This window comes from Bos javanicus, chromosome 20, assembly GCF_032452875.1.
Source record: "Bos javanicus breed banteng chromosome 20, ARS-OSU_banteng_1.0, whole genome shotgun sequence".
Classification (NCBI taxonomy): domain Eukaryota; kingdom Metazoa; phylum Chordata; class Mammalia; order Artiodactyla; family Bovidae; genus Bos; species Bos javanicus.
In genome coordinates, this window is record NC_083887.1 from 14664101 (window position 1) to 14680290 (window position 16190).

General features: G+C 36.9%; 2 protein-coding genes across 3 annotated transcripts in view; one reads left to right on the plus strand and one right to left on the minus strand.

The window, feature by feature from the left end:
• Positions 1-6155, plus strand: part of SREK1IP1 (SREK1 interacting protein 1) — a 41513-nt gene extending 35358 nt beyond the window's left edge. For both annotated transcript variants that reach the window (XM_061393429.1, XM_061393430.1), the window contains one exon: positions 1-6155. In XM_061393429.1, the coding sequence (XP_061249413.1) occupies positions 1-190 (190 nt within the window). In that variant the 3' untranslated portion in view covers positions 191-6155.
• The window catches only part of SHISAL2B (shisa like 2B), a 24295-nt gene continuing 12833 nt past the window's right edge, over positions 4729-16190 (minus strand). The window contains exon 3 of the mRNA XM_061393433.1: positions 4729-6409. Coding sequence (XP_061249417.1) covers positions 6273-6409 — 137 coding nt within the window. The 3' untranslated portion in view covers positions 4729-6272. The remainder of the gene's footprint in view (positions 6410-16190) is intronic.

The following is a 16190-nucleotide window of genomic DNA, read 5'->3' on the forward strand; positions in this document are numbered from 1 at the left end:
GTCTTATTCATCTAGTTCCACTGAAGAGGACACTTCAAAACAAAAGAAGCAAAAATACCAGAAGAAAGAAAAGAAAAAGGAGAAAAAGAGTAAGTCGAAAAAGGGGAAGCATCACAAAAAGGACAAAAAGAAGAGAAAAAAGGAAAAGCATTCCTCTGCCCCTAACAGTTCTGAAATATCCAAAAAGTAACTGAGACTGGCCTGAGCTATTAAATTTAAAAATTTACTTTTGAAAATTATTTGACATTCTTTGAAATTTTCCATATAATTATGCTTTGCAATAAATCACAGCCATTTCCATATAGACATTTTTTCATATATAGGACCATTATTGTCTGACAATATTTTAATGTGCTATAATTATAGAGTATTGAATCAGTCTTATTACTTGATAGCCATGCCCCAAGTATGGATATCTGTGCAACAAAACTCATCATTTTTGGTATTCCTTTCTGTGTTAATGTTATTACTTCATAAGCTGATTGTAAATTGCTTTACTACAGTCAACACAGGCAATCTACCTAGCAGTAAATGAATATTGCTGGATTAAGTGTCCATCTTCCAGTGATAAAGTGAGGTAGGCTTGATGCTGAAAATTTTAAAAGCTTTATATCCTGTGATAATATATTACTATTAAGATAATGAAATTCTTCACTTAGATTTTTTTTTTTTTTTGGATGTCATAGGAGATGAAGCTGCTCTATTGGTCTTGACTAGAACTTTTTAAATGAATGGTGTCAGCAGGAATATGATAATGAAAATATTTATAACAAAATTTCACTGTTTTCTGAGATGCAGAGTTTTTAGTACCTGCCTCCTTTGTTTTTGTAACAAAATATTTCTTCCTTGTTTAAAAAGACAAGTCTAGTTCAACCTATTTGTAAGTCTGGTAGAGATGATGCTGTGTTGGGCAGGATTTTTAGGACAGACTCCTGGGTTGTTTTACGAATGTGCCATATTGGCATGTCTTAAAGAGATACCTCAAACACAGAGTTTTTTTATTTAGAAGGACAACAGCTAAATCTTCATTAGAACTGATTTTTATTGTATTCAGTATATAAATTTTATGAAGCTTGTTTCTATGAGTAATGTGGAAATTTTTTATAAATGTGAACATATATATTTATTTGTCTGAAATAATTTGTAGTTTTGAAGCAGGTTTCCATTGACTTTATGATTTCATAATATGACCAGTTTGGGGTGTTTCTCTTACTTCAGTCATAAATCTCAGGAGCAGTGACAAAAATTTAGGATTAAGAATTTTATTCTGTACTTTTTAAAATTTAAGAGCCAGGGAGTTACATCATGAAAGCCTTTATATAATAATGAAAATTTTGTATGAGTCAGCGTTGTCAGACACATAGTAGTAGGTATAAATGTTTCTATATTTTTTTTAATTTCACAATGATCAGTGCTACTTACTTGGCTAAATACTCCAATATCCCTTACGTCCTATAAGTTAAATACTTTTCATTGTAGCAGCATTGAAAATCAGCTAGTTATCATGGCATAGCACCAAAGATTGCCGAGTACCTCACTGTGGGTGCAGTTACAAATTCTTAGCCTACATACGTAGCTATAGGTGTATTCATAATGATGAAATCAGGTAACCTCCCAGCCTGGAAAGGTGTGCTGATCCTCCCTTCACCCAGCAGCCCTAGCCTGCATGACCTCAGTAAGACTGGGAGAGCTTCATAGCTCCTCTGAGCAGTGCTCACCAGGCGCAGACTCTAGGGAAGCCAAGTCCATATCCCTGTTCTAGCATTGCAGCCATGGATGCTGTCACACTTGTAGCTTTTCTATAACCCAGCTTAGTCCGGTGGCCTCCTTTAAAAGACCTCCACTTGTTTAAATGTGTTAGTCAGTTATTTGGAGAGAAACACAGAGCTGTTAGATTTTTAAGAGTTTCTTTTGCCTTTGCTGTAGTTTATTTTTAAAAACAGTACTTTATGAAAATACAGTCCTTTGGTTATCAGGATAAAAAAAGTAAAAAAAAAAATTCCAATTTTAAAAAGATGATTAGAAAGTGCTACATGCAAATAGATGGTCTCATTGTATTGAGTATGTAATGTGGTTAAAAGTGATTATTGTAGTGACACAGAGTTAATCCAGTTATTTGTAAGTTTTATTTTAGTTAATTGTAGAGACAATAAATTGGCTTGTCAGGTTTGTTTTTTGAATGGTGGTATACTCAGTGGCTCAGGAGAGTTGTATAAAATTCAGCCTTCATTAACTACTAGAGTTTGCAAATTAAAAGATTTTAATGTTGTGTAATTTTTTTACTCCCAGAAAAAAATCTTGGAATAGTTCTTGATTAAATTTCCCATAGTATGAGAATAGTTTATGAAAGATCTCACCTGAATAAAATACATTTGTTTTTACTAAAATAATTTCTACTAAAGTGATCTTGTTATTGTTATTAAGATTGGATGAAAATCTCACTAATATATTGTAGGAGTAAATTAGTGACATTTCCTCTCAGGCAATATGTAGCATAAGGAAAACTGAACTTGGTAGTAAAAAATCCCAAAATCCTAGTTATTCTGACTACCTATGTGACCTTCAACAAAGTCATTTACCTTCCCTGGGCTTTGATGTCTTTCATCTATAAAATACTGTACCAAATTATCTCTGAGATCCCTTGTAATCCTTAATATATATGATTATCAATGTTTTAGTAAAATTTAAATAATATTATTTTAGAAATTATATTCATTTAGGAATATGAGTTATTATATTCATTTAGAAATGGCTGCAGATAAGCAGGTAGCATTCTGTAATGGTAAAGGTTGAATTTATCAATATAGCTGTTAAACACATGTCACTTCTCAAAGCAGATAATTGACATTTGGTTCACATCCTTACCACTCAGTGCATGTCATTTTCACTAGATGCAGACAATTTAGTTTTAGATTTAGTTTTAGATTTGTATCTGTAACCCCATTGTCTGAACACTTTGAGACTATTGCTTTTGAGCTGATGGACCTACACCCTACCCAGTTCCCTGTTTCTTTTCTCCATATCATCTGTTGGCTAAAACCTCTCAGAGAGATCCCCAGTTTGTCACAGAATACATATCTGTTTACATCTTTGGTTCTTTGAGGCTAAAACATCAGTAAGTAAAACAACTGTGTGTATCTGTATTTATGAGCCTCTCAAATTACATGCCTTAGGTTACCTTCAACTAGATTGATGAGTTATCATTAATAGTCTAGATAAATGCCATTGAGTCCTTTCTTCAGTAAACATTTATTGAGAACTTAGCATGGCAAACACTATGTTAAATAACCAGGGATACAGAGATTAATAAGACACATTTGCTTCCCTGAAAGGAATTCCAAGTTTAGTTGGTAGGGGAATCAGCAAACTCATCATTAGGTATTAACTGCAGTAATTGGAAGACTTCAAGGAGTACCTAAGAGTCTGGAGAAGCCTAGAAAAAGTAATGCCTGAAGTACATTTTGATTGAGGATGAGAGTGGGAGTTAGAGCAATTCCTGACAGAATGAGTACTGTGAACAAAGCCCACAGTGGACAAGGCTGGGGTGTGTGTGTCAAGAATTACAAGCCTTTTATAGGATAGGAGTGGTAAGAATCAAGACCGCCATTCTAGGTTCTTAGGTACAAGAGAAAGAGGTTTTATGCTCCATGTTTGGGAGCTTGGACTTTATCTGTAAGCAAGAGACCCCACCAGAGAGTTTTAAGAAAAGAAATCCTACGGTCCCTAGGGTGCAAAGAGTCAGACACAACTTAGTGACTGAAGAGCGAACAAGGAAAGAAGTGACTTTTATTGAGGTTTGATTCCATCCATTTCATAATCCAATTCACAGTTTTTAAAGGATGAACTTGCTTTCATCAGAAGCCCACATAAAGAATAATTTGAAATTTTGATTTTCTGTTATTTGGTGTCTTAGTCTAGGCCCACTTTTCTTTCTAAGTTCTGATTATTTCTAAAAGCTACAGTAACTTAAGTTTTCTGAAAAGCTATTGTCTTCTTTATCAGACCCATCCCCAGAATTCATGCGTATGTACATAATTTGGAATGCTTTGCTTTTAGTTTTATTTTAGGTTATTTTTGACTGACAGAATATATTCTGTCATAATGTTAGTATTTTTGGTCAAAATAAATCATTTAAAATATATTTTTCAATGTACAGACTATCATAATTCAGTAAGCCTTCTTTCAATATTTTGTCTCAATATTGTGAATATTATGAAGCACAGCTGCTTCAGAGTCACAGTGTCACGCATAGTTGGTCCACTCGGTGAGCCGTGTTGCTCTCCCTCAGGGTCTCTGGCTCAGCAGGGAGTGCTCCACGGACTCCAGCTGATACGAGTGCTGAGACTTGATTTTTCCTAGGCAGTTGGCATCCAAGAATAGTAGGGATTTTTTATGCCCCCTAAATGATACTTTGACTTGCAAAGCCCAGGGTCTTCAGACCTCATTTGTCTCCTCCTAATTCCTCCAAAATTTTGCAGAGTGCCAGAGAATTGGGTTGCCTCCCTGAGAGCACCACCAATGATGCATGCCCAACCCCAGCGTGCCTTTCCGAAAGGTTGGGAAGAGTCTGGGGAATCAGAATTTTGATGGCCCTGCCCGTCTCTTTAAGTTTCCTGCTTCTTATTCTTTATGGCCTCTGCTCTTGGCCTTAAGCAACAAAAGTAGACTAACCAGTGCTTTAACTAACTTTCTCTACTGAGATTTTCACCTGAGGCAACATCTAATTAGTAATATAACTATTATTAACTGTGTATCAAGATAGCCAATTGTCTGGGATTTTTTTTTTTTTTTCATCAAAGCTGGATCTGAGATCAAGAACTACCCACAAACGCTTTATGTGCTTTCTCAAAAAATAAATGAAAATTCTTTGCTTTTATAACCACATAAAATGTCATTTTTGTAGTGGAAATGTTTCAACTTTCAGACTTCACAAACACTCTAAGCAATTTTAATATTTAAACATTGGCAAAACTGTGTTCCTTTTGAGTTGGAAATGCAACACAGGCAGTAGGATGTTGCAATAATGACCTGGAATTACGCTGTCAACTTAGCCACATGTGGCTGCTGAAATGTAGATAAATTAAATGAAAAAGTATTTCTTCAGTTGCACTAGCCACATTTCAAGTGCCCGGTGGCCACATATGGCTGGTGGCTACCTTGCCAGACAAGACAGATACAAAAGGAACACTTCCATCATCACATAAAAACCTCTAGTGGACAGTGCTAGAATTCCCAACTCTTGGTAGAAATTTGGACAGGCTGATGATCAAAAGTTTGTAACCCTGAGCTTTGCATGCCAGAGAGGAATAAAGCATTCCTTACCCGCCCCCTACCCTAACAGATCAGAGTGTATTTGGCACATCTTGAAAGGCTAGTCTTCCAAGTACAGAAACTTTGTACAACACAGTGGATATGTTTAGCAGGGCCAGCTTAAAATTAATTCTTTTTTTTCCTATTGAATTCCATTATAGGACCAGGTCTCCATTCTTATAATAGAAATCATATTTATGAATAAAAATCTTTTAAAGCAGGTTTAATTTGCAGAAACTGTAGTTTTATTTCTAGATGTCTAAATGGTATTACTGCAGTAGACTTAGGCGGGACCAGAGAAGTAACTTGTTTGCTTTATAACTTTAATTCTAGAAATTCCTTAGGAACTTTATCAGTGAAGGATTTTTGTTATGATTATCCCTTGGTGTACAGAAAATATTTATCATGCAGATTATACATGATATATTTTGTTATCTAATGTTAGTTTTTATAAAGGCAATAATACATTGTGTGCTCAGCAAATCCTCTAAAAAAGGCATGGGTTGATTTCTAAGAGACTTAAGAACATGCCACTTCTCGTTCATAAGGCCACCTCTCTGAGATTTAGCTTATCCAGTACCATCTCTTATAAAAATAACTGCTTCCAAGAATGAGAAACTTGTGAAATGCTGGTAATGTGACATAAACTTCTCATTGTTCCTCACTGACATAGGTGTGCTAATCTGTGTTACTGATAAATTCTATAATTTCTCCTGAAATGTTAGCATAATTTCATGTAATGTAGAAACACATTAATTAGCAAATAAAAGTAAACTTACTCACATGGAAATCTATTGGAAACCTAGTGGATATTTAATAAATGAACTGAATGATCAAAACTGCAACTGTGTCTGGCTTTGTGTGTGGCAAATTTTTAAAAAGTATTATTACAAACTGTATTTGAAGTGCACTCTTTATTTTTTTGCTTCATATCCCCAGTGAGTTTTTATAACACAGGATTTTTAACAATAAGCAGTGTTGATCTGTGTCGTATCCATTGTTTTTTCTTGAATTATGTCATCAGCCTCATAGAACGTTTCATTTGTTGAATTTGATGCTGCATTTGAACGGGGGGCTTTGCTTTTTCTATTTGAGTTGCCTGGAAATAAATACACAAAACAAAATGAAATAATTATTTGAACTTATGACATCAAATTTTACTTTAAAATTTGTCCTTAAAAAATAAACTTCTTAGAATATTGGAAATAAGATGTCCTCTAAGCACTGTGGATGAATCATTGCAGAGTTGTTCTTGAGCATTTTCTCCTGAAGGTCAAATAAGGGAAATTTTCAGTAACAAAAGTAAGGATTTCGTTTCCATGCTTACCTTTCTTTCTCTACACTTCCATGAAGGAAACTACACTTTTGATCAGAAGGTAACAATTTCTGAGTTGCTTAGAAAAAGTGTGACTGTCCCTATGCATGAAGTGAACAAAGCTAAAGTCAGTCATAATTTACAACAATCTCAAGGCTTTGCCATTATAATCAATTTAGATGTAACATTTAAAAAGCGCGTGTTTGTTCCACAATCCCATTCACTCAGTTTGTGTAAATGAGCCCAGAATGCTCACGGGTGGAGGACTATGGATCTTTGCTCATCAGAAGTTAGACTAACAAGCTCATAGTGAAGAACTGGGTTATTTTAATCAGTGGACAATGTTAGAAAAATTAAGTGTGAAAATAATATGTAATGTATTTCACCAATATATACAGATTTAAATATATTTTTTAAATTTACAAATATGTGAAAGCAGTGCAAGAAGTCACAGATGGTGCTGTTCACCAACCCCCTGTTGCAAAACCCACAGTCCACTTCACAAGCCACATTTATGTGACCCGTCAGTGGCATGTCCTTTCCTTGGCTTCCTAGATGCCACCTTTCCTCGACTCACTCCGGTGTCACCATCGCTCCTTCCTGGTATCTCTCGTTGGTTCCTTTTCCTCTTCCAGGCATCTTGGGCTGGAGGAGGGCCTGCGATTGGTTCCTGTCACTGTCTCACTCCCTTATTAGTCTCAATTGCCCCACAGTTTTAAACACTATCTCTGCTGATCATCCCCAGATACATATCTCTACTCCATACCTCCCCTGAACTCTAGATTCAACTGCCTAGTTGCCATCTCCACTTGGGTATCTAATAGACATCTCCAACTTAGTCCAAAACTGATATTTGGGGCATTCCCAGAAAAAAAAAAAAAAAGCTTCTTACAGTCTTCATCTTCTCAATTGCTGGCAACTCCATGAGTTTAGTTGCTCAGGCCTAAAACCTCAGTCAGCCTTGCTCCTGTTCTCTCAGCCCCACCACCAATTCATCTGACATCCTGTTGCCTACACTTTTAAAATACACCCAGAATCAGACCACCTTCACAGCTACCACTGTTCGATTTTGAGCACAGCACTCAGAGTAATTTGGAACGTAAAGCACTCAGAACCCTTCATCTCACCCAAGTCTTTATAATGGCCTTCATGTTCTCATACACACACACATTAATATCCCTGACTTCATCTTTTTCTACTTTGCCCTCTCATTCACTCTCACTCTCACCTCTTTAATCAGACTTTCATGAATGTTCTAGCCACGAGACCTTTGCACTGGCTATTCACTCTGGCGTGCTCTTCCCTCAGATTATCTGTATGGTAACTCTTAATTTTAAATCCTTGCTCAAAAGTCACCTTTTCAATGGGACCTAAACACTGTATTTAAAATTACAACCTACATTCCCTCCATCCTATCCCCAATTCCTTCTGCTCTGTACTATTTTTCCCATAGTATTGATCTTCTAATATACTATATAATTTACCTTTTTATTTTATCATTTATTATCTGTCTCCTCTGTCTGAAATATAAGCACCACATGCCAGAGATCTCTGTTTTATTCATTGATGATGCAGGAAAATTGCCTTGCATGTAGCTAGTGTTCAATCAGTTTGTTGAGTGAAATAATAAGATTGAAAGTGTGACACAGTAAAAAGTTATAAAGTTGTAGATTGGACAAGACAAGGCTGAAAGTCAACTGGGAAGAAATGTTTAGAACAAATGATTCATGTGTAATGTAACAGGGACTTACAAATCCATACGTAAGACATTAACACCTCTTAGTTGGTAAAGAGACGGACAAAAGATATACTGCATCTCCACTAGTCAGAAAGACGTGTAAATTCAAAACATTATAATACCATTTTTCATGTCTCAATTAGGAGCAGAGTAAAAGTAATCTTTCTTGGCTAAGAATAATCTATATTTACTATATTAGTAATTATATTTCCACCACAAAAATTCAGAAGAAAAGTAATAAAACCATATATGGTACCACTCAAGACCCCACATTTTAAACTTAAGATACTTTTAATATTAGCCCAGAGAATAATGTCATGCATGTTTCAGGTCAGTGGGCAACATCTGCTAGCTGTAGTGAGACATCATTTTTCAAGACATAAATAATATTGCCCCTTTGAGTGTTGGTCTATGAAATCAACCTGTAGTGGGGGATGTCCTGTTGGGCCCTAGGAAGCTGGGCTAATGGGACAGCCCAATGGGAATGTAAACTGGTACGTTTATTTTTTAAGTCTTGAGTGTTCATACCTTGTGATTTTAACGTGAAGTTCCTAAGGAATCCATGAGAGATAAGCTCTAAAATTTATATATAAAGATACTCACTGGTTATTTTCAATACCAAAAAAATGTAAGTACCTTAACAATAGTAGTGAAGTATGATGCAGTCATTTGATTTGAAAAAAGTGATTTCTAAGAAATTTTTAATTATATTGAATGTCCTGTTAATGTTATATTGAAAACAACTTTAAGTGAGAAAAGGTGCGATACTGTCAAGCAATACGATAATAGTTCCTGCTCATGTAGCATTTCCTCATAACAGCTTCTCCCTACTTAAAATCCTTTAGGATCAAATCTGAATTTCTTGTTTAGACGGAGGATCAGCCTTGCTTCCCTCTCCTGGCTCAGCTGGCCCCATCCCCTTCCTCGTATTTGGCATTTCAGACATACAGAAATACTGACTGACAGGCTCCCAGACTTGCCCTGCTTGCTTGCTTGCTTGCTTGCTCTCTGCACCAAGCCTTTGCATGCTTCCAGCTGCCCGGTGTCCCTAACTCTCTTCTTTGCTTGAATAACTCTTACTTATTCTTTAAATTTTAGAAAGTCTGCTCCAAAACTACCTAAAGGAGAAGGGAGACTCACTAGTCAAGAGATTTCACTATTAGAAGTAGCTTTTCTCTACTGTCTGCCGTCTAGTCTGTCTTCTATGACTTTTTCACTTTCCCTCTTTAGATAAGTCTGAGCCTCACCTTTAAGTGAGTTCATAATGCTTGGCTTTGCCTATTTATAAGTAATTTATACGTAGACTGCTCTCTGGAGTCAGTGAGGACATCCTCCACTGTGGGTTGTTAAGGGGCAATGTTATTGGTAAGTTTTGAAGGATAATGTCTCACTCCAGCTCCCAGATCTTACCCATATGCCTGAAACGTGCAGCATTCAAAAGTATCGTAAGTTTAAAATGTGGGGCCTACAATAGATGGACTTTATTTCATTACTTCTGAACTCATTTGTGTTAAATAAATTAATGTTCTATCTAAACATCCAATCATAATGTTTTGACTATATAATTTGATTTTTAAACAAAAAGATAATTGTTGTAATCACAACATTTTCTAGCCTGGCAAGTAGCTCTTGGCCCAATCAGCAAGCAAAATTGTTTTAGATAAATGTAGCTGGGGAAGCTGGCATGAAAATTTGATGACCTGATAGATTCTTGACTATTATTTGCAAGGTAGACCATAAAGGATATTTGAGATTCAAATGTAACTGCTAAAAACTTAAGTAATGGGATATATATATATATATGTATGTATGTATATCCCATTACCTAAGTTTATATATATATGTGTATATATATACACACACACACACATATGTATATACACCCTTGAAACTATTTGCTTTATATACATTTGAAAAATAAAATGTTTGTAGGTTTATTTTTATTGGTTTAGCATCATTTGTATTCTACAGTATCACAGCAGGTAAAGTTTAAAAAGACCAAGGATTTAAAATATAAATTAGTTCCATATTATCTGGGCAGAATTTGTATCTGATATAAGCATTTCTTGTCTTTATTTGTTTATTATTTTTGGCTGTGCTAGGTCTTCATTGCTAAGCAGGCTTTTCTTTAGTTGTGGAGAGTGGGGGCTACTCTCTAGCTGAGGTACGTGGGCTTCTCATTGCAGTGGCCTCTCTTGTTGCAGAGCACGGGCTTAAGTGCGGGCTTCAGCAGTTTGGCACATGGACTCAGTGGTTGCAGCTCCCAGGCTGTAGAGCACAGGCTCAGTAGCTGTGACACATGGGCTTAGTTGCTCCATGGTATGTTGCATCCTCCCGGACCAGGGATCAAACCCATGTCTCCTGCATTGGCAGGCAGATTCTTTACCATTGAACCACCAGAGAAGCCCCTCTTTTCTTTTTGTTGAAGTATGGTTGATTTATATCATGTTAGTTTTAGGCATACAACATAGGGATTTAATATTTTTACAGATTATACTCCATTTAAAGTTATTATAAATATTAGCTATATTCCCTATGCTATACAATATGTCCTTGTCACTTATTTATACATAATAGATTGTACCTCTTACTCCTCTTCCCTCTCCAGCATTTCTTTAAACATCTAAATTTTAACCTTTTAGTGAAAGCCCTGAAAGTCTGAAGACTGTAATGTTGGTTAATTCAAATCCTTCATGTTTCCTAAGCTTTTTACACAGTTGATGCTACTGCTACTGCTAAGTCGCTTCAGTCGTGTCCAACTCTGTGCGACCCCATAGATGGCAGCCCACCAGGCTCCTCCGTCCCTGGGATTCTCCAGGCAAGAACACTGGAGTGGGTTGCCATTTCCTTCTCCAATGCATGAAAGTGAAAAGTGAAAGAGAAGTCGCTCAGTCGTGTCCGACTCTTAGCAACCCCAAGGACTGCAGCCTACCAGGCTCCTCCGTCCATGGGATTTTCCAGGCAAGAGTACTGGAGTGGGGTGCCACTGCCTTCTCCAAATTCCTAATATTCTAGTGAGACATTCAAGATGGTTTTTCAACCATCTTTCACATAAAAGGGTTTTTTGCTTTTTATGAGGATTAAACTCAGAAAGTTAATTCCTTAATTTGAGCTTCTCTCTAGGAATCCCTTAGTCTGGGGTTCTCTCTTAAGCCATCTCAGGAGCTGTCAGCTTGTTTCCATTATGTTTTTTTCTGGAAACAACCGAAAGAATTTATCTAACCTGTCTACTGCCCTCTTGAGATTTAAAGGCTTGCAAAACACATTCCAGCATTATAGATTTTCCTTTGTCTAGGACTTGTAAAAACCCCCTGTTCCCCAGCCCTGGTTCATTATGTCCTTGGCTACTGGATCCTTTTAACCAATGCAGGTACAAAGATCACTTCTTAGACTGGCTCCTTAAGGGCAGGCAGTTCCACTAGCCAAACTGATTTGCTACATGAGAAAATAAAAGATTTGATATAAACACCATACTGACATCATTTGAAGCAAGAACTTTGATTAGGAAGTCAACACCCTGGTGTTCCCTCTCTTCCTGCAGCTTGTGTGTGTGTGTGCTATGTCGCTTCAATCATGTCTGACTCTGCAATGCTATGGACTGAAGCCTGCCAACCTCCTCTGTCCATGGGATTTCCCAGGCAAGAATACTGGAGTGGGTTGCCATTTCTTCCTCCAGGGGATCTTCCTGACCCAGGGGTCAAACCTGCATCTTCTAAAAGTCAAAGGTGCTTTCAATGTATATCCCTCTGGTAAGTTGGAGAAGGAAATGGCAACCCACTCCAGGGGGTCTGGGGGTCGCACAGAGTCGGACATGACTGAAGCTACTTTGCAAGTTAGAGTAATTGGGCATATTATGGAAAAAAACAACTGCAGTTAAGTGGGGCTGTGCTTGTAGTGATATCAGAGTCCAGCTAACTGCATCCCTTTGGAATGATTTTAAAAGAGAGACGAGAAAAAATCTTATGTTTCCTAGTTTTCCTTTAATAAACAGAAACTACTTTCTTAACCAACAAAGAGATAAAACCAGCTGCCTCTTCTGTCACAAGGTCACAACATGGATTAAATTTTAAATAAGAAATCTGTAATACCACTGGGCTCTCAAGGGACTTGTTAACACATAAAGGATTTTTCTTATTTAATTTCTTCTTTTCTTTACCTGAGTGCAGACTACAAAGATCCAACATCCCTGTGCTCTCCTGGGTTGACACTAGTTGTCCTTTCTGCTGCTCATGTCCCATTTTTATTCTTTTCTTCAGTCTGGTCAACAGCTCTAAATCTCAACCTTCCTTTAATCCTACGCCTCTCAGCCCATCATTTAAATTAAAGCTTTGGCCTTTGCCAAAATTTAAATTCAGTTCATCAAGCAAATCAAATTCACCATTTAAATAAAATTCATCAAAATCTTTCCACTTATCCTCATCACAAACTAGGCCAATTTTTTTTTTTTCTACAATAGTTCAATTTTACATTCATTTTCAGAACCATTCCTCAGAGGTCCATTTATCCTGAAACTTCTCTGTGAACTCTGCTTTTGCGTGCCATTTGAAAATATCAAAAGAATGCTGGGCCCCACTGCAGGTCTTTATCTTCGGGCTATCCGGCAGGACTGTAATTAAGCTTTTCTGCCACTGTCTGTGACCTCCCAGCTTCTGCATTACCAATCTGCTGCCCTGTAGCAGCCTCAGTGACAAATCAGCTGACTCACCTTACTGTTTACTGGAAATCTCTCCCACCCGACTCATCTTGCATTTTCTTCTAGTGGAAACAAGCAATTTTAAATTTGCACCCTAAAGGTGTTTTTTATTTACGAGGGGACATTTTTCCCTTCAAATTTAATACAATGCACAGACCGGAGAACTGGATCTGAGAAAAATGGTGGAAGTGAGCAAAATTTGCCTAGTGATCTATTGACCTCTCCCTTCTTCAATGCTCTGCCTTCCCCTGGAGGACACATATGTATCTCATGAAAATACAGTTAACAATTCATTGTGAAAAAAATCTTAGACTTGCTCCAACAACAGTTAATGAATTCAGTTCTCTCCAGAAATGTTTTTTCTACCCTATTTTTTCCACAATTGGACTTTTTTTTCTTTTCTGCATTGTTGGATTTTTTTCAACCATAGATGACTGGCATAGTTCACAAAAGAATTTAGATTTATTATTATTAAATATAATTATTATTAGATATAATAAAAAGATTTATATTAAATCTTTTAAATGAATTTTCAAAATGAGAGATTGGCTTCTATTTTGCTAATTGGTTCCATTATCAGCCAGCACTGCCTAACCCTGGTCCCTGAGGAGGACTCACAATTGCTAAAAGTAGCAGTAACTCTACTGAGCAATTTGATTTTCTACATTCTAGGAGCAAAAAGAGTTGCAGGAAATTCCGGATTCATTATTTTCAGTAGAAAGGTCCCTTCAGGAGACACAACTGTCCTTTTCTGCCATTGAGTTCAAATTACCTCATCTTTTACTGAGGTCACAGTGAGTTCTTAAAATCTCTTTGAAACAAAGAATAGTATTTAAAAATAATTTGGCATCATAATTAGTAAGTGTTCTGAGCAGAATTTGGTTGAAGTATTAAGGCTACTAAGAAAAATAGCTTGCAAAGTTACCTATAAATTTAGTACAACCCATCAAAATACCACTTGATTTTTACGGACCTGACAGTGTGATTCAGAGGTTTACTTGGAATACTGAACATTACAGAAGAAGCCAGGAAATTTTGAAAAATCATAATGGGAAAGAAGAGAAAGTCGTGCCTAATCAGATATTAAACCATCAGTCAGTTCAGTTCAGTCGCTCAGTCGTGTCCCACTCTTTGCGACCCCGTGAATCGCAGCACTCCAGGCCTCCCTGTCCATCACCAACTCCCGGAGTTCACTCAGACTCACGTCCATCGAGTCAGTGATGCCATCCAGCCATCTCATCCTCTGTCGTCCCCTTCTCCTCCTGCCCCCAATCCCTCCCAGCATCAGAGTCTTTTCCAATGAGTCAAAGCTTCGCATGAGGTGGCCAAAGTACTGGAGTTTCAGCTTCAGCATCATTCCTTCCAAAGAACACCCAGGGCTGATCTTTAGAATGGACTGGTTGGATCTCCCCATATAGCTACAATAATTTTTAAAGTATATTACTGGCTTAAGAATAAACAGACTGATAAGTTTAACAGAACAGAATATCTAAGAACAGATCCCAGTATATATAATAATTTAGTTTATGGCAAAGGTGACATTTTAAATTGACAAGAGAAAAAGATAGATCTCACAATGAATATTTGGGCAATTGGCACATTATTTGTAAAATAAAATTAAAGGCAAATCCCTACTTCACACTTTACACAAAAATTTAATTCCAGGATTATTAAAGAAATGTATTAGAAGAAAATATAGGTGAATATCTTTATATCTTAGAGTGAGGAAAGAACTTCCTCCTGGAGTAGGAAATGGCAACCCACTCCAGTACTCTTACATGGAGAATCCCCATGGACAGAGGAGCCTGGCAGGTTGCAGTCCATAGGGTCGCAAGAGTCGCACACGACTGAGCCACTAAGCACACAAGAACTTCCTGACTATGAAACTAAAGGGAAATGACTTCCCTGGTGGTGCATTGGATAAGAGTCTGCCTGCCAATTCAGGAGACAGGGGTCTGTCCCTGGTCCGAGAAGATCTGACATGCCACAGAGCAACTAAGCCTGTGGGCCACAACTCCTGAGCCCGCATGCTGCAACCACTGAAGCCTGCGAACCTGGAGCCTGTGCTCCACAACAGGAGAAGCGCCGCAGTGAGAAGTCCGAGCACTGCGGCAAAGAGTAGCCCCTGCTCGCTGCAACTAGAGAAAGCCTACCGGCAGCAACGAAGACCCAGTGCAACCAAAAATACATTAATTAACTTTTTAAAAAAGAAACTAAAGGGAGAAATCACAAAAGGAGAAACATACAGTTGAAAAATTGTCACATATAAAATTAAAAAGGCAACAACTATAAAAAATACATATGTAAAAAAACAATTAGTTACTGTATGGGAAGTTCCTATAAAGCAAAGAAAAATGAACAACCCCCTAGAAAAATGTGTATAAGAATATGAGCAACAATATACCATAAAAAAATGACAAATGAACATTAAAATTTCTGCCTTCACTCCTAATTAGATAAGTTTAAAAACACTACATGGTTTCCCTCAGTGAAATTAGTAAGATATATATCTTTTGAAATAAAAATACTTGTGAAACAGTGCTTCTCTAGAGGACAGCTAGCAACTTGTATCCAAAGCCTTTTATTTGTACCAAATCTTTGTTCAGCAATTCCATTCCTAGGGATTTATGCTAGGAAAATACTTCAGTGTTCAATGCATATGTATAATATTAGTAGAAAAAAAAATGGAAGCTAGTTCCAAGTCAATAATAAAGTATGATATACTCAGACTTTAGTTTCTAAACACCATTCCCAAATAAAATGAACCAGACTTCTTGGAGAAATAGCAGACTTCAGGGCTGGCACAGGAAAAAGGAAAAGTACAGGAGGCTTGAGAACATTTTGTGACAAAGAAAAAAAAAATGCTCAAAAAATGATGTACATATTTCAAAAGGATATACGACCCAATTTAAAGGGGGTCCCACAAGCTGAATCTGGGATAATTTATGAATCGGAATAAATAATGATAGTAATAGAGTATTTTAGAATAAAGATCTGAGTCCATACTGATATTAATAAATTAATAGATAAATAGGTGGAAAAGGGAAAGCTCTTCCTTGTAGTAGAATAACAACTAATAAACACAGAAGAAATGATGAGGCTAGAAAATCACTATATTATAGCTATCATCATAA